This window comes from Haliaeetus albicilla, chromosome 2, assembly GCF_947461875.1.
Source record: "Haliaeetus albicilla chromosome 2, bHalAlb1.1, whole genome shotgun sequence".
Taxonomy (NCBI): Eukaryota; Metazoa; Chordata; class Aves; order Accipitriformes; family Accipitridae; genus Haliaeetus; species Haliaeetus albicilla.
This window is the reverse complement of record NC_091484.1, coordinates 19793657-19820991: the sequence shown is the minus strand read 5'-3', so window position 1 is coordinate 19820991 and position 27335 is coordinate 19793657. Positions and strand designations below refer to the sequence as shown.

The 27335-nt window shown below is 38.5% G+C and overlaps 1 protein-coding gene across 2 annotated transcripts in view; it reads right to left on the bottom strand.

Annotated features, from left to right (window-relative positions):
• The window catches only part of AVL9 (AVL9 cell migration associated), a 45905-nt gene that overhangs the window by 14094 nt on the left and 4476 nt on the right, over window positions 1–27335 (bottom strand). The window contains exons 2-12 of one of the 2 annotated variants that reach the window (XM_069808998.1): window positions 17936–17974; window positions 15596–15716; window positions 13476–13561; window positions 11673–11744; window positions 10813–10902; window positions 10373–10439; window positions 9654–9694; window positions 8497–8535; window positions 4757–4826; window positions 3541–4088; window positions 537–671 (exon numbers count right to left, since the gene is read on the bottom strand). In XM_069808998.1, the coding sequence (XP_069665099.1) occupies window positions 537–671; window positions 3541–4088; window positions 4757–4826; window positions 8497–8535; window positions 9654–9694; window positions 10373–10439; window positions 10813–10902; window positions 11673–11744; window positions 13476–13561; window positions 15596–15716; window positions 17936–17974 (1308 nt within the window). The remainder of the gene's footprint in view (window positions 1–536; window positions 672–3540; window positions 4089–4756; window positions 4827–8496; window positions 8536–9653; window positions 9695–10372; window positions 10440–10812; window positions 10903–11672; window positions 11745–13475; window positions 13562–15595; window positions 15717–17935; window positions 17975–27335) is intronic. The other variant, XM_069809003.1, reaches the window with a different exon arrangement.

The window sequence follows — 27335 nt, the reverse complement described above, 5'->3', positions numbered from 1 at the left end:
TTTATTAAGTTGGTTACCTATATGTAGCTATCTTAGGTTACCAAATGCTGATTATATAGTTGTACCTATTTGCTAGAACCAACACAGTGTTTTCCTAAGATACTACTTTTTTAACCTCTTGATTAAATCAGAAGGAGGTCAAGAGCAGTGTGCTTTATTATCCAACTGTATCTGTTTCTCAGCTGCAAGCACTTAGTTTTGAAGACCTTATTACAAAGTCATGGAAAAAGCCCATGACATGAAAAGTAAAATTACACCAACAACAAAACAAAAATTTAAGAAGTGCCCTGCAAATTCAAATATTGGATAGAAGAATATACAGAAAAACATTAGTGTTAGTTTTGCACAGCTTATCTAATCCTATCCTAACAAATGATACAAATTTAACAAGCTTCTGCATTTAAGATTTCATAGGGAAGTAATTAAAAATTTGGGCATGAATGTGAAACTTTAAAGCTATACTTAAAATGCAACCTCCACTTCCCCCTGCTCCACCCCGCTCATGTTCAAGCAGTTCAAATGCAAAAGATTCATACTTCCACAATTGCATCACTCAGATGTTTCTGCTGACGGAACAAGATATTGGTGGCTCCCGCAACAAAGCCACGGACTGTTACATCTGACAGGAGATGATGCTGCTGCAGTGCCATGTATGGCAAACAAAGGTACCCCTAAAGTAACAGAGATATTTAGTAGATTAATGTAAGGCCAAAAAAAAATCCAAACAAACCCCCCCCACCAATTATCTATATTCAGTTTTTCCTAATAAAAGCCAGCACATTCTACCCAGAATGAGCCTTGCTTATTACAATTTCAGCCACAATTATCTATTGTTTTGCTACATTACATCTGCAAAGCAAAGCAACCAGATTCCATATGAATTCAAATTTTCAATTTAAAAAAAAACTGTGTCACCTTTCAGTCTCAGGACTGAAACTGAAATACAATGCAAAGGACAGAAATCAAACATGTTTATAAGGCAACAGAATAAGCAGTATAAAACAAGAGTGAAATCTCAGGTCAGTTCAGAGACAAGAAGTCAATGGAAATAAAGATGCATCTCTCCACTTGCGTACCATGATGTCTTCTGGTAGTCCTGAGGCACATAATGCAGGAGACCTACAGACTGCTGTCCACATTTTATAAGTGGAGATTTCCAGGCTCCAGAGATATCAGTCAATTTTTGATAAGCATATGCATGCCCACTTTAAGAAAGAGCAGGATGGAAAGCAACACACTCTGCTTTTTAGCCACTCCATATTTCTAAGTTAATCTAGTATCCTACATTCCAATTAAAAAAAAAAACAGCCAACAAAACCCCAAACATTTTGAAAAAAGGCTTTGAGGGAAATCACTGAGAAGCAGCTATAGGTATTGTAATTTTCTTTTTAAATATAGGATCAAGGTACCCCTGAAGTCTAATACTGAAGTATAATTTCAGCTGTTCAATTGCATAAAGCACAAAGCAGTTTATTCACTAGTAGAAACCCTGAAGGGCTAACAGCATACTGGACAGAAACAAAGAGCATATGCACTTCATCACATAGTACATGGTAATTGGAAACATATGGAAGAAAGGAGCACAACTATTCCTTTTTGTTATATTAGACACAGGGATGGCTTTCCAGATGACAAGCACTTATCAGCAGAAAACAAACAGCCTGTGTCAAAGGAACAATGGTGCTTTGAGAGGAATCATCAACCTAAAATGGAAATTCTTCAAAAAATATGGCTTAAGAAGCTGTCAAAGGGAAGGTTTAATTACTGTATACTCAAGTAGCAGTGTCTTGGAAATCTTTTACTATTTAAAGTATCAAGTGTCAGTTCCCGAATTCACATTTTTCTAAGTATAACAACATTTATTTCCATGAACATGTTCCATTCTTTTTTAAAAAGTGCAAATGAAATGAGCGTTAGATCTTACAGAACTGGTACTAAAGAACATATTTTTCCTTATGCTCTAATGTACTTGGATATGTTATTATGCCATCTGTCAAAATATCCTCCCATTCAAATTTGTCAGATTTATTAGTCTTTCTATGGCATGGCATAAAACAACACTGAGATGAGAGCTCTAAAAGAGATTTAAACCTTCCAGTAAGTAGTTAAACTATAACTTTGAAACACATTTTTCTGATAACTTAGAGATGTAAAGCCTTTTCTGCTTTAATTACAATCGGATGAACTCAAATGAAAAGCGCCTTTGTGGAACAGAAGGTAAACACGTAAAAACTGTCAGCTTCCTTAAAATTGTTTACTTTTCCATTTTATAAGCTTAGTAGCAAACTAAGTTTGCACTTGTAGGCCCCCTTATCAATTATTTTCTTCTTGCTTTCAATCTAGTATTTTCAATAGAACTAGACTAAATACAATTTACAGGCTATTCTCTTGATTAGACAGACCATAAGGACAAACACCAGACTGTAGATCTTTACTGAAAAAGCATTTCTAACAGTAACATGACGCAACACAGGGCAATGACATTTGAGCTGCTCACTTGGGCCCACACAGTGTACTGTTTCCAATGAAAGTTATTGTGAGAAGCTCAAACACAATCATCAAATACAATGTTCTGCAAGGAAATGCAAATAAGCACCTCCAAAGGAAGAAACACCACTTCGAACCTCATCAGCTTGAGAAAATAAATCTGAATCTTCTACTTCCCAGGCAAATGTTCATCTAAAAGGTTATTAAAAACAAAACAAATGTAGTGTATCACTTCTTTCACTGGCAAAAGTATCTTTAAAAGGGACACATTTTCCCTGGTTTTTATGGGAAACCAGCCCTAGTAAAGGTATTGCTTGTTATCTGACAATGCTCATCAGAGTCCTTAGAAAGACTCTGGAACACCTGGAGTTCAGTTAGGCATCAGTGCAAGTTTAAAATTCAGCAAGTCAGCACCATGCACAGGGAAAGAGCCACAGACAACCAGGAAGAGTTACCATGTAAAGAAGGGTGAAATTACATATATAGTTATATTTTTGTCTGTGTGTGTATACACACACAGACAGTATATACATTTTGTGCGTATATACACACATACACATTTATAAATACATAAATATATATATATAAATATAAAAAAAAATAAAAGAGGAAAAGATAGGCTTAGGTGTCAGCTAAGATACAGCTTGCAGAATCTTAGTTTAGATTAAGGTATCTAAACACTTCTTAAGTACTCTGATCTTGCCCCATATAGATCAGATCAACAATTCTTCAGAGTAAAAGAAAACAGTAGGTACTGATACATACCATTTACTAACCACAGTGGGGCTGCAGGTTACCATCATGTAGAATTGCAAATAGTGTGCAAGTATACATATGAAAGAAGAGTGGAATGCATGTGTGCACACACACGCCGCTCTCAGACATGCACTGACACTTTCTACCTGCCTAGGAACACGGTCATTTGACAGAGACTGTACTTACATGTTTTGAAGTACTCTACTGTCCATTTGGAGTTGGGTAACCAAAATTATTAACCACTTTGAAAAACAGATGTCTTTATGAGTTACCAGGTATCATGAACAACATGTTTACCTTTGTAAAAATAGCCAACGGCATACCATACTGGTCCTCTTCCAACCCAGATACCAGTCCTGGAACAAGCACCGTGTGTCCTGTATTTGCTTGGGGCTGCACAGTGATTGGAAGGCTTTCTGAGCTCATGCCTTTGCTTGGAAGATTTTCAGCCTGTTCTGATGCTGTATTTTCATGTTCTCCTTTTCTCAAATTAGACTCCTCCAAAATGCTAGGATCTAAGGTCTCCCAGTCACTTTCAGAGGATGTTGGAGAAGTGCGGGAAGGAACTTTCAAGCGCTGCACAGTACCATTGGAGGACTGAGCTCCATTGCAAGTCTTCTCTGACTGGGAGAAAGGCACGTTTGCTTTTTGACCTTCCAGGGAATGGTTTCCTGCCATCTTCCTGCCTCCCTTTCCCATTCCTAAGTTTGTATTTGAATTATCAGCAGCAGACACAGAAACATAGTCATCTAACCATGGTGTATTTTCCTGCAACCCAGCATCTTCCGATATGCTCTTTCTTGGTCTATACTGTGAGCAGTCAGTAAGACCATGTTCAATCATACCTGGAAAGGGACAGCATGCATGAGTATCAGCATCTCAGTAGAAATTTAAGTGACTTTTGTTAAAGAAAATGAACAAAGTCCTCTTGTGTTCAAAGTGGAAATCACGTATTTCAAAACACCACTTTGGGGAGGGGGGTGTTAAAAAAACACCACAAGAGCCAAACCCCACACTTTCTCTCCTAAAGAATCTGCCCCAACTTTTTTTGCTTTGAGAAGACCGGTTAGAAGCTAAGAATTAGCAAGGTTAGGGGTTTGGGTTTTGTTTGGGTGTTTTTTTCCTTTTCTTTTTTTTTTTTTTTCTTCTTTTTTTTTTTTTTTTTTTTTGAAGAGTGCATGTGGAAGGAAGAGAGAGGTTTGTATTTTTGGGGGTTTTTTTAAGGAACTTGACAGGAATGTGTGACTTATTCAGGGTCCCATCTATGTTACCCACAGGCAATACAGAAGATACAGTGGCTCTGATTAAGCACAAGAAATAACCCATAGAGTGCAAGCAGTAAGTACTAGGAGATGTGTACATAGTATACGGATATGCACAGAAGTCACCCATTTTTCAGGCAACATACCAACATAACTCTTGTCACATAAGTTGTTTTCCAAATGAAACAGTACAACCAGTCTCATTTATCACCAGAAAGCATATAAAAAGAAGTCCAAACTTCTCTTCTTACCAGGAAAGAGTGACAGGACAGTCATCAGAGCTCCCACCAACCTATTTACTGGAGAAATATAAAACAGCACCTGGTGGCAGAAGGGATGGAGGTGGGGAGAAGACAGTGTGCAAGAGAGGAAAGGGGAATTAGGGAGGAGAGAATGAGAAAAATAAAATTACACTTAAGCTTGACAAAGATAGAACACATACAAACTATTCAAGGCATTGCTTTTTACATTATTTTAGAAAGTCTGCTTACCAACAAAAGCTCTTAAATCAGTTCAAAGTAAATATTTAAATGTCTACTGTATCCTTATATAATATTTGTAACATATATGTTATATATATACTTGTTAATCTTTCAGATTTTTCTGTCAATCATTCAGATTTTCTTCCTAAATTGATCCAGTTACTGAATGACTTGACAGAAAAAAGCTGTTCCTGGCACACCGCATAGATTCTTGTTCATTTGTAGTACACTAAAATCTCTGTGTTTATATCAAAGAGGCCAGATAATCTCCATTCCAGAATTTTGACAAAAACCTATGCAAAAACATCTCCTCTAAGAAAATATATTAAAGCTATGCAGATAAATGAAAAACAGGATAAATGCAGCCTGCATTTATTACAGGTATCTACCTATGATTGAAAAAAAAAGATTTTTTTTGAAACAGAAGACATGACTGATACTAACTTTGGTAAAGCACTTAAGGCATAACATGGGAAAACAGAATCTCCTTAATTAAATCAGAGAGACTGGGATTAGTAAATTAGTTAGGAATTCAAAAGGGGGGTGTCAAAGGCTAGCAATGAGAGAAGAAACAGAAGGCAGACTGAATATTACTACTGGAGTTCCTCCAAGACAGGCCTTCAAGGGGAGGAAAGCAAAAAAACCCCAAAACCCCAAACAAAAAAAAAAACCCACAGAAGTCAACTTGTTTAACAATGCCATTTTTGCATCCTCAAACAGCACAATACTAGTAAAAAATACCTCAGTATTACAAGGAATCAACAATGATGCAAAGGAATACAGAATGATCTAGCTTGATGACTTTGCAGGCCAGTTTAATAGGTATATGATGAAATTAAAAGTGCAAGTTTGTGGACTTAGACTTAATAAAAGACTTCTAAAGTGTCTTCCTAGCTTACAGCAGAAGTGACTGATTAATAACAACTCATGTTCCACTAGTATTTGCAAGTCTACAAGCTAGTGAATCGGTGGAACCAAGAGAAAGACCTATGCAGTCCTTACACATAGCAAGCGATGGTAGAAATAGACTCAGCTAGAAATAGATGATGTATATTATCTTGTACAATTTTTCTTTTTTTCTATGTTCAAGATAAGTGAATTCTGATTGCAACAGCCACAGAAAAAGCATGGTGATAAGAACAAGCAGCTTGTCTGAGGAAAGAATTTCAGCTGACTTCAGTGGGAATAAAAAAGTCTAACTTCTTTTAAGATGCTGCTCTATAATGCATGTATGAAAGATACATTAGCAATGAACTACAACAGAAAGCCCATGATAACCCTACAGGTTTAGATTCTATGATACCATGTATTCCTAGCCAAACTTATTTTTAAACCTACAGAAATAATTAAGTCTATAAAGAAGTACCTTGTTTACAAGAAATCTATTCCAGTCTAGGTTTTTGTTTGTGTATACCGCTTACTAAGCCAAGTATTTTTCTGTATTTGTTCCATCAAGTCCCTCTGCCATCTTTCCATCTACATGAGTGCACACCTGCTACCCCCCCAGCCCCATTTATACTGCCTACAACATTTACATCAGCAAACTTGGTGGTCTGGGCAGCAGAAAAGTCAAATGATCGCCAGCTGGAAGTAGTCTTCTAGCCTAAAAACAGCTGAGAGGTGAAAAAAATTCCTTTAGCCTGTGGAAAGGCATCAATCGAATTGCTAAGGATTAAAGGAAATCTGTCTGTGGCATTCAGGCATTCTTCAGCTCAAGAAAAATTGGCATTACTAGTGGCTTCTTGCATATTATATTTAAGGTCTTTGAACATACAGATACCCACAGTTATTCTGGAACCTTAACATCTACCAACAAACAGGCAGTGCCAGAAAACCAAAACTCTTCCTTTTGAAATTGCAAGTGTTATCTTCCTGTTGGAGCTCAGGGAAAAAACAAAAGCAAAGCAACCTGCCCGTTTATTCAATAAGCATCCAGTTATTTTCAAAACAATTTCGTATGTTTGAGTCAGGAACATGCTTGGGAAGCCTTCCCTCTTCCCTCTTCCTGTGCATTTATGTCTTGTGGTTTAAGCAGCTTCAGAAAAGAATTGTAGCTCAGTGAAGTATTTTGTTCATATATGTCTAAATGCTGAACTGACCTGACAAAATGCTATCATAAGTTTTTAAACAGATCAATAGAGATACTTTACAAAATCTTAACTGAAAAATATTTTTTATGTTTTTTCCACTTATGGTTTAAAAAAAAAAATAAAAATCACTGTAGACTTTCAGAATGTATTAAGGGTTTTTTTGGAAAAAGCTTCCATATTGAGTCTTGATTACATACATCTCTACATGTGTACTCCTACCATGTCATAATCATATTTTCTCAAGTATACCTTCTGCATGGCCTTTAATATAGCAGTCTTTAGTATATGGCTCTTTAATGCAGAAACTGCATTTATTCTCACCTATAAATACTTAGAACTGTTAAGGTATACCTAACAAAGAATTAAGTGACAAGTGCAAAAGCTTCGGAAAGGCTGCTACTTCTATTTTTAAAAGCCATATTTTACTGCCTCACAAGAGGTACCTAGGCCTTGGATACAGACTTCAAAAAGCCACACAACTGTTTCAATATCTTACAGATTAAGTCCTACTGACTTCCCAGTTGCAGCTAACAGGAAATTCTTATGTTCCCTCTCAGCACTCTGAAGAAGCTGGGGTTTAACATGGCAGGTTCACTGAAGAAAAAGTGACATTTGGGAAACGGAAACAAAACTTTAAACAAAAAAATTTAAAAAAGCAAACAAAAAATAATCCCTGCATAAATGTGTCTGGGAGCTGAAACACAGTCATTTCACTGAAAGTTCTTGTTCCAGGGTATTTATACATAGAAGAAAATAAACGTATCTACTATTTCACATCTGCTTGTGCATTTTGCATATTCCACTTAAATTACTAAGATAGCATTGCTTCTGAGGGAGTAAGGAAAGTAAAGAAAACACTGAGCCTAGAATTCAACAGTTTTTACCAATTTATAATCTGAGTTCAGCCTGACCTAACAGATACAGCTTTTTACGCTGTCTCCTGCAGGTGTCCAAGCAACTCAGGTCTGAAGGACACTTCTAGCCCAAACCAGAAGTTCTACTTACTGAATACCTGTAAAGCTGTACGCTGTCTTTTAGGTACTAGCATTTCCTATTGGTTCTTTCACACAGGTACCTATTTGCATTAAGTGTATCCTTTCCTACCTTTTATAATACGTTAAATTTCTCCACTCATATTTAATCACATTTTACTTACTCTGGCTGGGACAGCTATTAATAAGGTGGAGTATGGACAGAAGCAGAGGCAAATTTATACATCAACACACAGCAGTTATGTGTAGCATAATTTCCCAATTTATATATGGATGCAAAGTTGTTGATATGACTTCAGATACTTTTATTTTACTTTATTTTACTTTAATTTGTTTTTCACTAGTATATTCTACACAATTTCATATAAAAAAAATTTCAAAATTGCATTTCTATGTAAATTACCTGCCTTAGCCTACAAAACGTTACCTTTTTCTCTAGAAGAATCAATTTTAAAATGATCAAGACCTGAAAAAACACAAAAAGGAAAAAAATGGTGAGTGAACTAGTGCCATTTATCAAAAATACTGTGCAAGCATAATCTCTTATCACGATTTCATGTTAATCACTGCATAACTGTCAAATGATCAAGTACAGGTGACCAGTAAAACCCAGTGTTCCAGTACCCTTTCTCCACCTGAGCCCTCATTTTAATATAGCATTTGAGATGCACAAAGAAAAACCTGCACAAACAAGAATTGTTTGATTTGAATCATAAAAAGCTTATCAGAAAGAACACATTGTATAATTCCAGAATTTAAAAAAACAGTAAACTGCATAAACATAAAAGAGCTCCTCCACAGAAATACAGAAAACAATTCAACAAAATACCAAGAACAGCATTCACCTCACCTAATTTTAGGCATCTATAGATGAGGCATCTAGATCAGAAGTGGCTGTCCAGATTCTCTACACTCAAAGAAAAACACTGATGCTTCTGGCACATGACTGGCAGACATCTGAAGTTAAACAAAAATGAGTTCTACCCCAAAAATCTACTGAGCAGGCGAAAATACACCATGAAACCCAAATTCCTGAATTTGTTTCCTTGATGCCTCTCAGTTAATAAAAGATTCTAAATGCTATTTGTACCTTTGCTGTAGGATACATGCTCAATTTCAATAGTCATTAAGAAAAAGAAGGAGAGGTGCAAGTCCCCTCAGGTTCTATGATGGCAGAAGCTGCAAAAATTACAAGATACAGGGAAAAATGCTCCAAGTTGTGTCTGCATGGACTTTAGCAATATTATTCCATCACATTCATCTGACAAGAAGCAGGAAATAGAAACAAGATCATAAATGAGACACCACTTGCACTTTGGGACAGGACTAAAGACATGTTACACAAACCCAGAAATCTCCAGGGTATCCAGCAGACAGACAAAACTTCTCAGTCTGGAACTTACTTTCACTGAAGTCATGTAGGCAGAAGGGAAATTAGGAGGCTGTAACCAGAAGTACTTAGGAAACAGTCTTCTTACTTGTAGTTCAGGTATGCCTGGACATGTTTATTTTTCAGTTCCTCACAAAGCATTTTACTCCACAAAATAAGTGCTGTAATTTATATATTTAACGGAGAACGCCTACCTTGTGTCTAAAGTGAAAAACAAGATCCCGAGGAGACAGCCCTGAGATACCAAAAAGAGAGTAATTACTACAGTTTAATAGCTAGTAGAGATACTAACTTACTTCTTGTCACCATCTTTCAGGGGAGGTAGACAGCCATTATGCATTCTATGTGAACCTGATTATTTCAATAGCAGAATTTGTATCAAATTCTTTCTTTTGAGCAGGAGCAAGAGTTAAGTCTACAATGGAGACAATAATAATGTAAATAGTCACGCTCTGAGTTACTCCTGTTGGCTGCCACACAGCATTATGGAAACACTGAAGTAAATACTACACCGTGCATTCAGAAAACACAGGGAAGAGTCAGAATCAAATAGGAGATAGCCCAAATAACAGGTAGATGAAAGCTTGAGCACCCCACACCATCAAATAGTTCAATCTAAAAATTAAGAAGGTACCGTTTCCCAAAAGCAGCCAAGCAGTTGCTTGTCAGACTCTTAGGTCAAGAGGTAACATGGCTTTCAGCCTACCACTAACTCCTATTATAAAAGCAACACTACATTTATTTGACATTTATTTAAATCCATTCATAAAAGAAATGCATAACAGAATACTATGCAGGCACACAGACCTCTGGTGCTTAATCTGTTAATGCACATGAATAAATTAGCTAAGGAAGGGAATGTGTTGATTAGTGTAACATTATCTCTGCTGCTTGTCCAAAAAAAGTCACTCACCCAGATAAGCTTGTGACCCTTCTAGCAAAGTACTGCCCAAGGAACTATTCATATGATCATAAAGTTCCTGTAAAAGTTAGAACAAAGGCAAAAAAATCCAGAAGCTGTTAATGGCATATGGTCACACAAAATTCAGAATAAATAAAATTCACTTATTCAAGGATTTCAATGTCTTGTTCCAGAAAGAAAGTAAAATTTTACTAATGGAGTCAACGGAGATACAGGCTGACAATCACACTCATTCTTGTGTTTCATTACAAATCAGAAAGCTGACCCTCTGTCAGATTAGGGTCGTTCATTTAGTTCACGTCAAATTATTACAAGAGCTGAATAACTGTATGACCTATGCAAATGGAACATTTGAACAATAATTAAAAACACTGAAGTCCGTAGCCATACACTGAAAGCTTTGTTCTGTGTGGCTATTGCTTAAAATTTACCTTTAGAATTGAAATTTGCGTGAAGTCTTTTTCTTCAAAATATGCATGTGTAATGAGTTGCAGCTTTGCCTGAAGTAACCCATACAAAGGCTTGGAAGAAAAACAAACACAAAAGCAAGTGAAGAAAACTTATTTAACCACTCATTTTGAACGTTAATCTTCTCCTGTTCTTATCTTGCAATATAGACACATTATTACACATAGAGTTCATGGAGGGGCAGTCCTTAGTCACTAACTCACACCATCTTTCTCCTGTGCTCATTTTAAATGCCGATAATTCTATTTTCTTTCCATTTGCACGTACCATACCATCACTGAACACCTTTCTGGAAAAGTACTTTCCTGCTTTAACACTGCTTGTGCAGCTCCAGTAATAGTTCTTTCTTCAGCTTTAAGCACAGAAAGAATTTCTGCTCCCTGCCGGGTGACCAGTAGCTTTTGCTAAATAGGTAGAAATACAAGATGTTTCTTCAAAACAAGAGTATGCTGTATGTGTGACTACCTTAAAACCTCTTTCAGTTGTCAATAGACACTCTCCAGTTATTATAATGGCCACACCCCTCAATCCTACTACATGAAATAAAGTTAGTAGCACTTAATAATCAAAAGTGCAAATAGATATCCAGGACCCTGACAACAGGCAGACACTTCTACAATTATTCTTACAAAGAGATACCAATTCAAGGCAGCTCACTCAAATGCCATAGCCTTCCAATTCAATTTTGCTTCAGTATTTTGTTACCCTTTGCAATGATTTAAAGAGAGATGTTTGGAGCCAAAAGTTCCAAATGAGAATATGGAAAACAATTATTTTAGTCTGTTGTTTGAAAATGTTTTTGGAGTTAAACAAGCATTCTTACCAGCTGACTGAGAACACAGACACTTTTCTGTACTGTTTCTCGGGTGATGTCTGCTTGCCGTACTTTTAATGCCTAAGAAATAGAAGTATTACAGTATTTTTACCCACACACAATTTAAAAAAGAATTCTTTCACAGGTCTAGTTGCCACATACCACCCCCCTTTTTAAACAAAATCCTAAAACTGTCTTCAATGGTGGAATACCCAAACCATGCAACAGTATGCCCTTACCTAGTAAAAATAGTCATAACACTGATATGTCAGAGTTGTGTTCTTATCTCTCTGTGCACAGCAAAGATCCAAATACAGCTGTGATGACAGGCAGAGGACTGTTTAAAAGACACTGGCATGAGAAAAAGGCAATAGCCCTGGAAAAGGCAGTGGCATTTTAAGTCAGGGTAATGTAACAGAAGAGAAGCCACAACACATCACTCGTTCTTCTCTAACATCATCTGTGAAAATGGACCCAGTTGAAAAGTCTTTGCCTAGAAATTGTTTGCTTTATACTCAAGGAATTTCTCTGAGCCACCCATAAAATAAAGGAGGTATCATCTGCAGAATCAACTACATTCTCAGCCAGACCAAATGGTCCCAGCACTTAACAGCAGACCTACAAAGGATGGGGGCAGAAAGACAGCCAAGTGATTCACTTAATTGTAAAAAACAGCAAGTGTGTGGACTGCAGCCCACACATCAAAAGGGACAGATGGAAAGAGTGGTAGAGCTGTCATATAAAACACATTGTTTTATATTCTACTTGTTCCAAAGAGTTAATTTTAAACACCTATTTATCTTCTTAATTGGTTACTAAACAGCATAAACTGGAATCAAAAGCACAATAAACCCAAGTTATTGCATAGTTAAATAGAGCAAGACTCTAAATCACAGAATACAGTTAAGACTGGCTGCAAAGATAATGAGTGAACTGAAATCAACATGGATTTAGTTCAAAAGAAACAGAATTAAAATCTGCATGTGTGAAATTTCTCCTATAGCATAAACAGGAACTTGAAATATAATCAACGTATGATTAACACTAAACCCGAGTACATAATTTACATCTGAATACAAGACTTATTTAAAACTCAAACCCACATGGCATTCCAGATTCTTGGCACTTCACTGGAAAAGGGAGTAATTTTTAAAGGAATTTGTAGTAACTTCTCAATTGTAAGTGCACAGATCACACTACCGTAACTACTTTTGAAAATATGGACAGATTCTAGTACATCAAGTACATAATTTCCTCAGTGTGATCAGGTGCACACAATTTTTCAGCTTTACTGCTAGAAGTTCAGTATTGGTAAGCAGCTACAATGAATGGGAAGATTCTAGTCTACTCTGCAAGTGTACTTTTGGCAAAGGAGGTAGGTGAAGAGAAACATCCCTACACTTGCATGGTCACATCCCAGGAAATACTGTAAAATTTTTCATAGCCACACACTGGAGAAATTTCAACTTTTTCCACCCAAGAGGCCTACTTCCTGGAAACATGACTTGGCCACCTGACAGACTGTCAGCTTCATTTGTTACTTGGTGCTGATGCCTGGATTAGCTCTCAAGAACCAAAACATATTTTTCAATTGCCTCGAACATTTCAAAAGACCACAATATGCCTGCTGACATAAGGGAAAGAAATAGTTCTCAAATTCTGTAGCTACCTACTGTGCACATTTTCATAGACTTTTAATGTAAGCTGATCATGCAGTTTGACTGTTGGCGTAATGCAAGCCACTGAATTTTAGGGTTGTTAATGCATCAAGCCTATTATTTCATTAATATAATTCACAACTTGGAAAGTTACCTTCGCTTCAATCTGCCTATAGCAAGAGACGCCATATACTGTGGTTCGATCCCCATATCTCGGTGGCAAATGGAAAAACACAGTATCTATGAAAAAGAAAACACTGTTTCGTAAGTCACTAACAAGAATTCAGTATTTTTATTTTCAGCATCACTTTTTTATAAAAGGTTTACTGCTGAAAATACTAGCACACTTATTTTTCTAAGACTTTAAAAAAAAGAAAGAAAAAGTAATCTATAAAGCTACGCCCACACCCAAATTAGTTTCCAAATTGCAAGATGCTTTCCCAATTCAGTATGGAGCAGCAGAGACAAGGCACTATAAGGCAAGGTGTACAGTTGCAGCATGATGCCATTAAGAAGGTAAATGCAATGAAGATGGGGAAAAAAAAAAACCACTAAGGAGGACACATACTGTTAAAAGATTAGAGTAGCTGCTACCACTGCCAAGGTAGATATCCATGCACCAGCACTGCTATGCTAACAAAAAGGATTTGTGAATCCTAGTCTCACACAAAATAATTACTGTCTCTGTGCAAGTGTGACATGAAAGAAAAAAATCTCTATAAAATATGACAAAAGGCTTTTATGGCTTGAGATATATACACACATACATATACACATGCACTTGCTACTACCGCAAAAAAGTTGCTAAATCCTAAGTAAAGGAGCGGATTACCACTGTTTGCCCTTCAAAACATGAGTGAAATCCGTTTTGAAACCAACTATTAATTTTTTGTTTGCTTCATAGTAACAAAACGAACAGAAGAGACAATCCCATATGCATTAAGTCTAACAGAAAGAGGGACTATTTTTAACAAAGCTTGCTCCCTTGAACAAGTTTAATTATATTATGGAGATTACCTAGGCTTTTAGAAAGCCTTTAAGACTATTTCCTGTATCTAGTCATCCTCTTTGCAAAACTGCAACTATCAGTGGGAATTAGTTTAAAACTCAAAAAATAGATACCTAATAAAGTTACAGTAAATGTAACATAACTTATCTGAAACATATTTGCCTATTTCAAGTTCATGTGTATTCTTGCCTACAAAACACAAGGATATTTATCAGTTTTGTTGCCAAGTCTTTTTTTCGTACCAAAAAATACACATTGGTAATCTTTTAGTGCAGTGATAAAAATGCTCAAAGCTAACCATTAACTGGGATGGTACTGAGCCAAGTTAGAACAGTGAAGTGCAGCTGCATGATTTTCCTAGCTTTGAATGTAGCCTACTTCTCACTATGTATTTAACAACACAGAAATTTAACAAAAATCATGACCCAGCCCAGAGTCAGAGAGACTTTTATTGCTGCTAGGAAGGGGATTATTTTGATATGACTTCCTTTGCTTCCAAATGAGGTCTCTGGAAGCTGGAGAATTAGGAAGCTAAGTACATCAAGTTAAAAAAAAAAAAAAATCTTATTAAAAGTAGCATTAAAGGGTTTCTGTGATTTTGCTATTTTAAGTGACTTCCTTGTTCACTGCTCTGCAGAAAAAAAGATGAAACAACCGAATATGCATATAAATGTCACAGTGATGAACTGAACTGCTGTTAAATAAACAAAGAAATAAATGCAATACTAAAAAAAATAACTGCAGTGAACTTGCTGGTAACTACATGGCAAAGGAATCATTCTATCTTCATTCTGCTGACAAATACACTAAAGCTCCTGTTCCTACCCTTTACATTTGCTGGTTTTCAAAATATGTCATTCTACAGACATTGAATGACTTGTAGGTCACTCTAAGAATCTCTAAATTAGTGGAGGGGAAAAAAAATCATTACAAAGCTGAATTTTAGAATTTCATTTTTCCCCTACCTCAAAACTGGATTAAGGTTTTACTCAAGAGTTTACTCCCCTTTCAGAGAACTTCTGAGAAAGTCAGTAGCCTTGTTTTGCACTAGGACTACACACAAGTGACCCTTAAGCTTTTATTGACATCCGATTTCTTGATGTAGAAGGTACACCTTTATGATCTACTTGCACTTTAAACTCTGAAGCAATTATCATTACCAAAGTATTTTGCAGCTTAAACAAAAAGTACGGGAAGTCTAACAGTGAAAAGAATTGTTGGTTGCAGCAGAAGTAGTACATAAAACTTCCTCTCTTGTCTCTTACCTTCCTGATAGTTGTGAGCACCATCTGGTAAGGCGAGAAATGGCAAGTATTTCCATTCCTCTGGTAAACTGTGGCTGTCATGTCCTTCTCCAGGCTTTAGGGGAGGATAGGAAAATTCAACCTAAACAAACAAACAAGAATAGAGTGAGGCAGAGAGAGAATACATCACTGTTACCAAATAAGCAAGTCTCTGTGATTCAGCCTAGCACCTTTTTCTTAGCAATGGTATAAAACAAAGTTTTTCTTCCTACTAGCATTCCTTGTCCCTTCCTCCAGTGCACCCATGGACTGACTCATGTGTGGTCTAACTGACAGGCCCTGGGCAGATGTGGCTTCTGCCATGCTTCCATCCAGGCTAGTACCTTTTCCTCCAGAGAAATATGAAACAGATCTTTAAGCAGAAAACATCACTCAGCAGCTGAATACCTTCACCCCTGTATGCACATAGCCAGCAGCACATTGCTGCACCTGCAGTGTCAGCAGAGGTCATTGCTGGGGCACACACATCCTGAAATCACATTTGGCTTCTCAGCCCCTCCAAGGCTCATGACTAGGTAACATGCTAACACATGCAAGTGTGGTGGGTTGACCCTGGCTGGACATCAGGTGCCCACCAAAGCTGCTCTGTCACCCCACCCCTCCACTGGACAGGGGAGAGAAAATATAACAAAAGGCTCATGGGTTGAGATAAGGACAGGGAGAGATCACTCAGCCAATTACCATCACAGGCAAAACAGACTTGACTTGGGGAAAATTAATTTAATTTATTACCAACCCAATCAAAGCAGGATAATGAGAAGTAAACCCAAAGCTTAAAACACCTTCCCCCCACCCTTGCCTTCTTCCCAGGCACAACTTCACTCCCAGATTCTCTACCCCCTCCCCCCCAGCAGCACAGGGGGACAGGGAATGGGGGTGAGATCAGTTTATCACACATTGTCTCTCCCACTCCTTCCTCCTCAGGGGCAGGACTCCTCACACTCTTCCCCTGCTCCAGCATGGGGTTCCTCCCACGGGAGATAGTCCTCCATGAACTTCTCCAACGTGAGTCCTTCCCACAGGCTGCAGTTCTTCATGAACTGCTCCAGCGTGGATCCCTTCCACAGGGTGCAGTCCTTCAGGAACAGACTGCTCCAGCATGGGTCCCCCACGGGGTCACAAGTCCTGCCAGAAAACCTGCTCCGTGGGCTCCTCTCTCCACAGATCCGCAGGTCCTGCCAGGAGCCTGCTCCAGCGCGGGGTTCCCACGGGGTCACAGCCTTCTTCGGGAACCCACCTGCTCCGGCGTGGGGTCCTCCATGCACTGCAGGTGGATATCTGCTCCACTGTGGACCTCCATGGGCTGCAGCGGGACAGCCTGCCTCACCATGGTCTTCACCACGGGCTGCAGGGGAATCTCTGCTCCGGCATCTGGAGCACCTCCTCCCTCTCCTTCTTCACTGACCTGGGTGTCTGCAGGGCTGTTTCTCTCACATGTTCTCATGCCTCTCTCTGGCTGCAGTTTCTGTTGCGCAGCAATGTTTTTCCCCTTCTTAAATCTGTTATCCCAGAGGCATTAGCACTGTCGCTGATGGGCTCAGCCTTGGCCGCGGGCGGGTCCACCTTGGAGCCAGCTGGCATTGGCTCTGTCGGACATGGGGGAAGCTTCTAGCAGCTTCTCACAGAAGCCACACCCCTGTAGCTCCCCCGCTACCAAAACCTTGCCATACAAACCCAATACAGCAAGCCATTATTTTACCCTACTCGATGTTGAATAATCTCAGAAACTACAGTGACAGCAAAATACTGCTTTTAAGTATTTTTATGCCCTTGACTGCAATGAGTGCTACACATTGGTCTAAAGTACCTCCTTTTCCTTTCCTCAGGAAATTCTGCCTTTCAATTTCACCTTTCATTTATTTGCCATTTACCTCTTTTTTCCCAGTAAGAGGGACAAACTTTCTATTCCTCACACTACACTGCATGTCTACCACAGACCTTCATAATCAGTATCTTCACAGTACTATCGTTTCATCTTCTTTTCCTATGGAGACCCCTCTGGGTTTCCAGCCACTTTCACCAACTCTTTTTTCCATACGTTCATTTATAAAATTACTGAACAAAATCTAACCACAAATTTATCAGTAAAAGAAACTGTTCAAAGATACTGCAACTTCTATTGAAGGACATTTAGCAATAAACTAGTGAGCTGTAAAACATATACATGAAAATAAAAACGCAGGACAAAGCAAGCACACAGAAAATATTAACATTTGATGGATTATAAAATAAAAATACTGTAAAGGATGAGAGTACTGAAGAAGAAATGGGAAATAAATCAAGAAAAATGAAATTCTTCACCTTACCACACGGTGTCACTCTTCCTACAACTGTTGCCAACTTGGGAAAAAAGCACAAAGGACCAGAAAACAAGAAATCAGCCTTGCTACTTGCTGTATCAATTTCAAGTTTTCTTATTCCTCATATATAAAAGAGATCTTGAAAACATCCACAGACAATAAAGGTCTGGTGAAAGACCAAAGCCCTGAGCTAAAGGTAAGTAAGGCGCAAAGAATATTTATACAAGGGGGTGGAAAAAAAGACATGCAATAGAAAAAGTATTAATTTTGGCAGGGGAAAGAGGGGGTATCCAGACCCTGACTTGTAGTTAGTTATCACGAATCCACAAAGGCTTTTAAACAAAATATGCCATTAAGCAAAACAGAAGAACATCTGACTTCCAAAAGCGAGACAAACACTGGAATTAGCATCCATACAAAGAGCAGAGAAACTGCTTGCATTTAGTACCTAAATCCTGAGAATTCCCTGCTATCCTTTTCAAATCACAGATTATAAGAAAATTAAAATGTTAGAAGCTTCATGTAAATATCTGCAATACAGAAGAGGATTATATCATACAATCTGATACTGTCCCGATTCAAACTGGCTGGCTGAAAACATGGTTTACAGAATTATTACTGGATTCTCGCAGGAGGAGTAACCTCAGCAATAAATAAAGCACAGTTCGTAAGTTTTAAAACATAGATAGTCAAGGGGCATCTACACTAAAGTCCTGCATCAGGTGTTTTACTTCACTGCATGGCCAACAGAGAGGGGTTTGGATCCACCCTCTGCATGAGCTTCTTTCCATCGAATACAGAGGAAACCCTGGGTGCATTAGATTTCAGTGAATACCTTCAAAGCGTCATTCCTGACAGGGAGATACTGCAAGTAAGGATCTAAGACATCATTGCTTCCAAGCACTTACAGAATTATGACTGTATTTTCCATTCCAACCAAAATAATGAATTAGAAGACACATTTAAAGGAAAGAAGGGTAGGACAATTCAAGCTATATGAAAAAACATGTATTCACTAAGGAACACTCCTTTCAAAAGTCCAGAAAAAAGATGGGAGATCTGGCTCCTGTGTTCTTTTGACAGCGCGAAATTTCCTGAAGAACGACTTTGTTCTAGCTCACAACATGCCATCAACACCTCAGCTGCTATCAGATACTGCCAGCAACAGGGATTTCTGCAGGCTCGGACTGTTCCCAATTCAACAAACCAAACAGGCATTAGTGACACTGATGATAATCCTGTTTTATATTAGACTGCTTCTTTCAAAAATTCATGTTCCAATATAGAAATTTCTGTATGTGTGTGTGTGAAAAAATATCACAAAACTCAGATAAAGCAGAATTAAGATTGCTTAAGTGGCCCTAAATAATTGACTTTACGATATACTTTATGATAGACCTGATTTGCATTATGACATACTATTCCTCCCCCTCCCCAAGAGGGTCCATGTAAGAAGGAGCCTGGTTTCTAAGGAGGAATCATGTTTGTGTAGTTTAATAGATCACTGCTTGTAGAAGTACCGCCTCATATTGCAGAGGCTGAAAGGGTGGAAGTAACAAAGAAGCAGGAAGAAAAAAAAAGGACAATCCAGCAGCAAGGACAGCATGGACACCCTGAAGAACTTCCTTCCACCCCTCCTCTGACTTAAGAGTTCCCAGTGATTTCATTTCAAAGAGTTAAGTCAAACTTCTTCACAAGTAGTCACTGCAGGTGGGATTCAAATCAGCTGACTACATGTCAAAAAGCAAGTTCTCTGAGCAAGATCCTAAGCAAGATTCTGCATAGTCAGAGAAAACAGACACCTGCAGAGGATGATTCATCTGATCTGTTTCTTTCCACTGTCTCTGAAGACAGCTAGCTCAGACTTCCAAGTCTAACTTGCAGATGACTGAATTAATGCAGATGAAACTCACCCTAACTGTTCCTTACCTTCTAGACATTCTGCTTGATTTCTACAGCTCAATTTGCAGACTTGCATCAATTGCAGCTGGAATCCTTTGCATAGAAAAAACAATATTTCAAAACCAAAGGAGTATAAGAACATTGAGTAGCCTAATTAAAAAAAAAAAAAAAAAAAAAGCCAAAACCCCACAGTTCTCGAAAATCTTGAAACTGAGCAGTGCACATGTACCAAAGTCATAATAATGGGGTAGGGAGAATCTCAGTTCTATCACTTCTGAGTTTCTGAACAACTGGAGCTTCAGTAAAATTCTTCTCTCAGCCTGTGTGTGCAAACTCTACAGTATAGTATTCCTAGTTAAGGCAACTTAAAAAAAAAAGAGAAGTTTTTTTTTTTCCTCACCTTCCACTTTAAACCGAAGACCAACCATGACAGGGGAATGGGACTACAGAAAAGACCTGTCTTACAGCTCTTTTTCTCCCTCTTCACAGAATGAAGAAAGAGGACCTCATTTTTTATTTAAACACAATAGAGTTTTATGTAAATCCATACATATATGCATGTGCATGCACAAAAATGCACTTCAATTTTGCTATTTGTCATTAATACATATATGTATTACAAAAAATGCCTGCAAATGAGAAATAAAGTCTTTTAATAAAGCTCAGTAGTCAATAGGAACAAAGAAATACATGCAAGTTTTCAGAGCTGACTGCCAGAGCAGATTTTACAGGGTTTTGTCTCAAGTGAATTAAAAAAAAGACTCCTCAATAAAATGAAATTCAAATTCAAAACTGAACTCCTCAGAGACTGCAGAATAAACTACATAAAACATGAACTAGAATCTCCACTCATTTCTTACTTTTCCAAGTGTCAGGAATCTTCATTACAGCTGCAAATACTGATTATGCCTGTCAAGGGGTTTTGATGGCAATGCTTTCTGCCTGTTCAGATTGTCTTGTTCTGTGAGCAGATAGCTCTTGATTGATTTCAGAACTAAAATCAATAGAGAATATTGTGATTTAGTGGAGAAATAAATAACTGTGCTCTTCACTACACAAAGTTAAAATAAAATATAATTTTAAAAAACTCTCTAAACTGAAGTACAACTGAATTTCTGGAACTTATATTTTTATTTTTATGTAATTCTGCTACGTTAACTAACCTTTTATACGCGGTTTGTACTGAATCTAACAGTTTGGATGCAAAGCACCTACTGATACACAGTCCAATCTTGTTTGTTGGAATGAAAAAAAAAAAAGTCCAGGCAATCTGTTTTGGTTCCTTGTCTTTAAAGGGACTTCCTAGCCAGAATAAGTTTACCAGACATTCATTAACTCACAGTAAAGAAAGGATGAGCGCAGGCAAGGAAAAATGTTTTCAGTTCCTACATTTAGGAACTAACATGATAGTTTTTCTTTAAAAAAAATGCATTGATATTGTCTTCTACTAAATTACAAGTACACAATCAGAAGAGAGGTTAAAAAAGGACATTGATAAAAGAGGAATTTCCAAAATATATGTGCATGTCCACCTAAACTATCACACCCAAACATTAGACAGGTAGTTGGCATTAATTTTTGGTGAATTTCATACTCAGGTGAGGTTGTTTTCATTTTCTGTGAAAAGTGTTAAGTGATAGCAATCACAGCAAGATCCTCAGTGAACACTAAACAGTGATAATTTAAAATGTGCTGGCAAGTCAGTATAAAATCCCCATTCTCCCCACTCCATCTACTGTCATGTTTGCACTACTCCACTTAAAAGTTAACTCCTCTTACTTAGCACAGCCACAATATAAACTCTCCTCTTTACTACAGGTATTTTGGAAGAAATGTCTTCAGACTAGAAATGAAAAAAAATCTGGACTGAAATAAGTTTTTCCATCGATTCAATGGAGAGAGGATTTAATCTCAAATCTCTAAACATATCTGAAGTATTTAGAATGAAACTGGAACTTCTTCACATTCCTGTATCGCTAAAGCTATAGAGCAGCCACTTCCACAAGTTCGAAGACACCATTTGTATTGCTATAGATGCACAGTATAACCATTCAAGTTTGCTTCAAAAACTCCAACTAGGTGAGTAAAGTTTTGACTCTTAGGCCCTTAAAAGATAAAACAATCTGAAACACTGAAACTTTTGTATTTGTTTGTTTTCAAAAGTCATGCCAGTATGCATTTTAGACACTCTTTCTAATTACTTAACACTTTATTTTTATAGTCATACAGTTCAAGTCAGACATAAAACCTGTGCTTTGGAACTTTTGCTCCCATCAGTCTCCTCTAAGAAAGTAAGTAACAACCCCCGCCCCTAAGAATAACATGATACTACTGCAACTATTCCAACCTAGGGGACTTGCTAGGGAACTCTGTGCCCTCAAGACAAGACTTAGTGGTCTTACAGGAAGTAAATTCGAATTCATACAGCATGTACTCTCAAGAAGATACAAGGTACCAGAAAGGGCAGCTTCCTTAATGAAACAGGAGAGGGCAACCCTCAGCTCTACTCCCAACTGACATCTGCCCAGCACAGCCACTAGTATAGACTCGTTCCCAACGGGAAGGAGCCTATGCCAGCTGCCAGGGAGTTGTCAAATGGTACAGTGAATCCTCCTTCTCCTGGGAAAAATGGAGGACCAGGACTGTAGACACGCTTTAAAGCACATCTGCTTGTCAGTTTAGAAACAGCCATTGTGCGTAATTCATATGGCATATATTGCTGAACTGAGGCAGTCCAAGCAAGCAATTGCCTTGTCTTATGAGCCAGCAAGCATTCAGGTTCTTTACCACAGGACGTCTGATGTTCCCGGAATGGCTAGACAACACTAGATTTACTCATAAGAGTGGACAAATACAGCTTGCTACCAAGTATGAGGCTGAGAAGCTACACAAACACAGTAACATCATGAAGTACAGAAGGTGCTCTACTCCAGGTAACCCCAATGAAGCAGGCAGCCCTGTGCCGTCTCCCAGCATGTCAGAGCAGGCAAGGAACTTGCTTTCACATCTTGTATCTACAACCTTCTGAGAGTAATCTAAGAAATATGCCTGCCTAGGTGTAATAGTTCAGCACTACGTACAAGCTATGGGACAGATTACCAAAAGTAGAGATATATCATAAAATAAGGCAATAATAGGACAGGGAACACAAAGCTGAGACTTGCAAGTTCCAATTTACTCCAATGTGAGTGACCTCTGTTCAGTGATTTTACAGCTTTGAAGCTCCCTCTATTATATATGTATGTAAATTATGCTGCCATCTTTATACAAGCACTGAGAGCCCAAGTTACTATTTGAAAGCATTCTGAAATAGGTAGATGAAAGGTGCAACAAAGGTACAGAAATATGTATTTTACTGATTTAGCATTTCTTCATTTATTCAAGAGAAAGGTCAAGATTCCCGGTACAGAATGTTTAAATAACTACTCGAATGTTATGACACATACAAAAAACTGACAGATCATAAGATGAGAGTCAAGAATGATGACTATGGAAAGTGTTACATAACTAGAAATAGGTATTTAGGAACCTTCTCTCAATTCACACATCAGGGCAACTATGGAGAAAATATCCAGTATGGCATCCTTCAAAGAAATACTTTACTTCCTGTCCAGGACTTCAGGGAAGCAACTGCAAGATTATCAAAGCACAGCACTCTTCAAAGCTTGAAAAACTAAACAAAGAAACAAAACAAACAAACAAAAATCCACCATACCTGGGAGTTTTTCTTGAACAATGAACACAAAATACTAAATAGGTGGATTACGTAGACATGTGCAAAGAGTGGAACCCATCCTTAATTCTACACATGAGATCAGAATCTGTGGTGTTGTTTACAGAAGTGTGAGACAGCAAGTACTCTGTGTACTCAGCAATGCATTGTGTATTTAAAGCAATTAGCATCCCATGCTAATTTGAGTAGCCTTTCTAATAAGAGCTAAAACCTGCTTTCAAAGTTTCAACCTGTTGAACATTGTCGTGGTTTAACCCCAGCCAGCAACTAAGCACCACGCAGCCGCTCACTCACTCCCCCCCCATCCAGTGGGATGGGGGAGAAAATCAGGAAAAGAAGTAAAACTCCTGGGTTGAGATAAGAACGATTTAATAGAACAGAAAAGAAGAGACTAATAATGATAATGATAACACTAATAAAATGACAACAGTAGTAATAAAAGGATTGAAATGTACAAATGATGCACAGGGCAATCGCTCACCACCCGCCGACCGACACCCAGCCAGTCCCCAAGCGGCGAAAACCCTGCCCCCCCCACTTCCCAGTTCCTAAACTAGATGGGACATCACATGGTATGGAATACACTGTTGGCCAGTTTGGGTCAGGTGCCCTGGCTGGGCATGAGAAGCTGAAAAATCCTTGACTTTAGTCTAAACACTACTTAGCAACAACTGAAAACATCAGTGTTATCAACATTCTTCACATACTGAACTCAAAACATAGCACTGTACCAGCTACTAGGAAGACAGCTAACTACATCCCAGCTGAAACCAGGACAAACATAAGCAAATCCATGTATTTTAGACAATGGGCTAATCTTTGACACTCGATGTATTCTATGATTAACTTCATCAAGAGATTTCATGCTCATAACAGTCCTTTAAAATGCTTATGTAATATTATTACAAGCAGGGAACAAAACCAGAGGAGTTGTGCTAATGTTTACAGGTTATCATCAATAGAGCCGGGAACAAAGCCCTTCGGCTCGATTCCAGCCTAGTTCCTTTTCAAGTTGTTTTTTCTTTCTGTTGTTCTTTTAACAAGATCTTGTTTAATCACTAGAGAAGATTACCTATTGCGTAATACCTGCCTACTGTGCTCCCCCAAAACAAGGACACAAGGACTTTAAAGACAACAAAGCATACATTTCACTTACGTGGTTAAGAGTGTCAAGCACATCTAATAGAATCACACCAATTACTGGGTTGGCAGAGATCAAGAAGAGAAAAAAGTAATTCTCCAGTAAAGCAGAGTGTTAGAAGAAAGACAGCAAACAAACAAGGACTGAGACAGGCTAGAAGTGTTCCCCTTAACAAAAGAAAAGAAAGATGCCTCCAGAAAGGCTGCCTGTGGAATCTGCTGAAGAGAGCGACTTCAGTATTTCCCTCTTGGAAACAAGTGTTACACTCTAGGGCACAGGAGACCTGGAAATGTAGGCAGTTCTCAAAAGAGTTGATAAAAAGAGCAGACTGAACTCGCTCATTCCTTAAACAACTCCTAATTCTGCAAAGTCAAGCCTAACTTGCCAACAATGCTGCTTGAAGACACACACTTCCTAGGCGTAAGTAAAAAAGGCCACACGCACAGATTGCTCAGGCCGTGTTACCTGCCGATTTCTGCAAATCGCAACAAGCATTACCTTCCAGAGCTCAAGTACTTGAAGCTCTCAGATGACAGGAAGAGCACATACACAATTCAGGAAGGGAAGATGTCTTAAAGGGCATTCTTCCCTCTCAAAGATCATATTCAGGCTCTTCACTAAAACTTAGGTATCAGCTGTTTCATTCCTGATCTTAAGTTTCCTTTGCATGCCAGGAAGAAAATCTATGATCAGGCAAGACAGGGGGATTGGTCTTCAAACACAGCCCACACAAAAACATACCCACACAGACAGGCAACTCAGACACTACTTTGGAGAAAGCAAACATCAAATTTATATCAAAAAGTTCAAGTACCTTGAAGGTCCTTAGGAGAAACTTTGGGATTCCACAGGAATATGCCTTTCTGTATTTACCATAATCCACTCCTATGTCTGTGACACCAGGTTTGAAATGTCATTCTCCACTGGTGTACAGACAAGTGGGTCAAGATCAGCTGCCATTATTTTACAGAACAAGGATCCCAAGCAAACAAAAGTGACCAGCAACGCAAGCGGTCCAGGACACACACAGCACTTTCCCCACTACCCATACTTTTAATTTTTTTCCACAACACAGTAAGATATGTACATGTTTAAGAAAGTCAAGAGCAATTGGGAATACATTCAAGCCCTTGAGAGGATATGCGAGACAATGGTCACCCACTGTACAAGGTCAGAGGCGATCTGCAGAGCTGCTCAGGACACTGAGTGCAGAAAAGCTGGGCCTTGCCCCAGTGAAGTGAGATTATGTATGGCCTGAGTGGTGGTGACCCAGGGCCTGAGTTTACTCAGGTGTAATACCCTCAAAGCCTCACAGCATCAGGAGAAGATGGGGATTCTTATGCCAGGTCAGGCAGTACAGTAGTAAAGGGAGCATCTGCTTCCTCCAACAACCAGCCAGGGGGCTTACACTGACTTCTGCGTAGCTCTCTTACCTGCAAGTTCTTCCAGCTTTGCTGACACTTCCCTTCCTCTCCTTTTCAAATAAATCAGTTCTTATTTTAACTTTTCCTTAAATATGAATGATTTTTAGACTACTTGGGATATTTTAAGCCCTCCTACACCCTCAGAGACTATTAGCTCTCTGCCTCCCCATGTAAATAAAGCTTGGAGACAGAGAGCTCAAACGAGGATCGTGGCACACAGGATCACTAGTGGAGAGCTACACCTCATGACTCTCAGTCTTCCACCTTCACCATAAAGCCAAGGTCTCTCCATGTATTTTTCAACACACAACTTGCATCTACTAGTCAAGCTCTGTTTAGGTTACATTTTTGCTAAAGACCTCTATCATAAGACAGATAAGGACTTTCCACACTATTTAATGCTTTCAAAAATTAAAATGTTGTAAGGCAAATTAAGTACTTTATTGCTCACTTGTACGAGAGGAAGCATTTCATGATTCTGAAAAAAAAAACCAACCCCAAAACCCTTTCCCTTTATTTGCTCCAAAATCACTAGCCACTAACTACTACAGCTCCCGAAAACTACTGAGGAATTTGTTATCAGCCTCTACAGAAGAAGGGCACAAACAGCCCCAAAATCCAAGTCTTACCATCCTATACTGAAGCAGGAGAGCAACAGAACATAAGAAGCAGGGAGATGGACCAATAACCTGCTGCAGTAACTAATGAGACAACCAGCTACAGATACTCCAAAACAGATAACACCATTTCTGTGGCAGGCTTCCCTTATTTTCAATTTATGCTCCAACGCTTTTGTGACCCGAGTCCCATAGAGCCCGAGAAGCGTGTACAAACTCATACCACACCAAAACCATGTGTTTTGCATTAATGGACAAGAGTATGAGCAACTACATATGACAAAGAGCTGTGTTTACTGTTCCTTTCACCTAAGGCTACTCCTCTTTCCAGCTGCAAACAGGTATCAAAAAAAGCAATTTTGGGAGGAATACTAATGAAGTGTTTGTCATTTCATTTCAGATGAATGAAAATCATGATTGAATGAATACTACCCGTGAGCTCTGCCCATTTTGGGACTACTTAATTACACAGAGTGCTACTTAATTATGCACTGAGGAGGATTCCCGTAACAAGTCAGCCGATACATACAAAGCAAAGAAACCCATCATGATGCCTGCTTCACCCCAACTGTCATTCCCTTCTT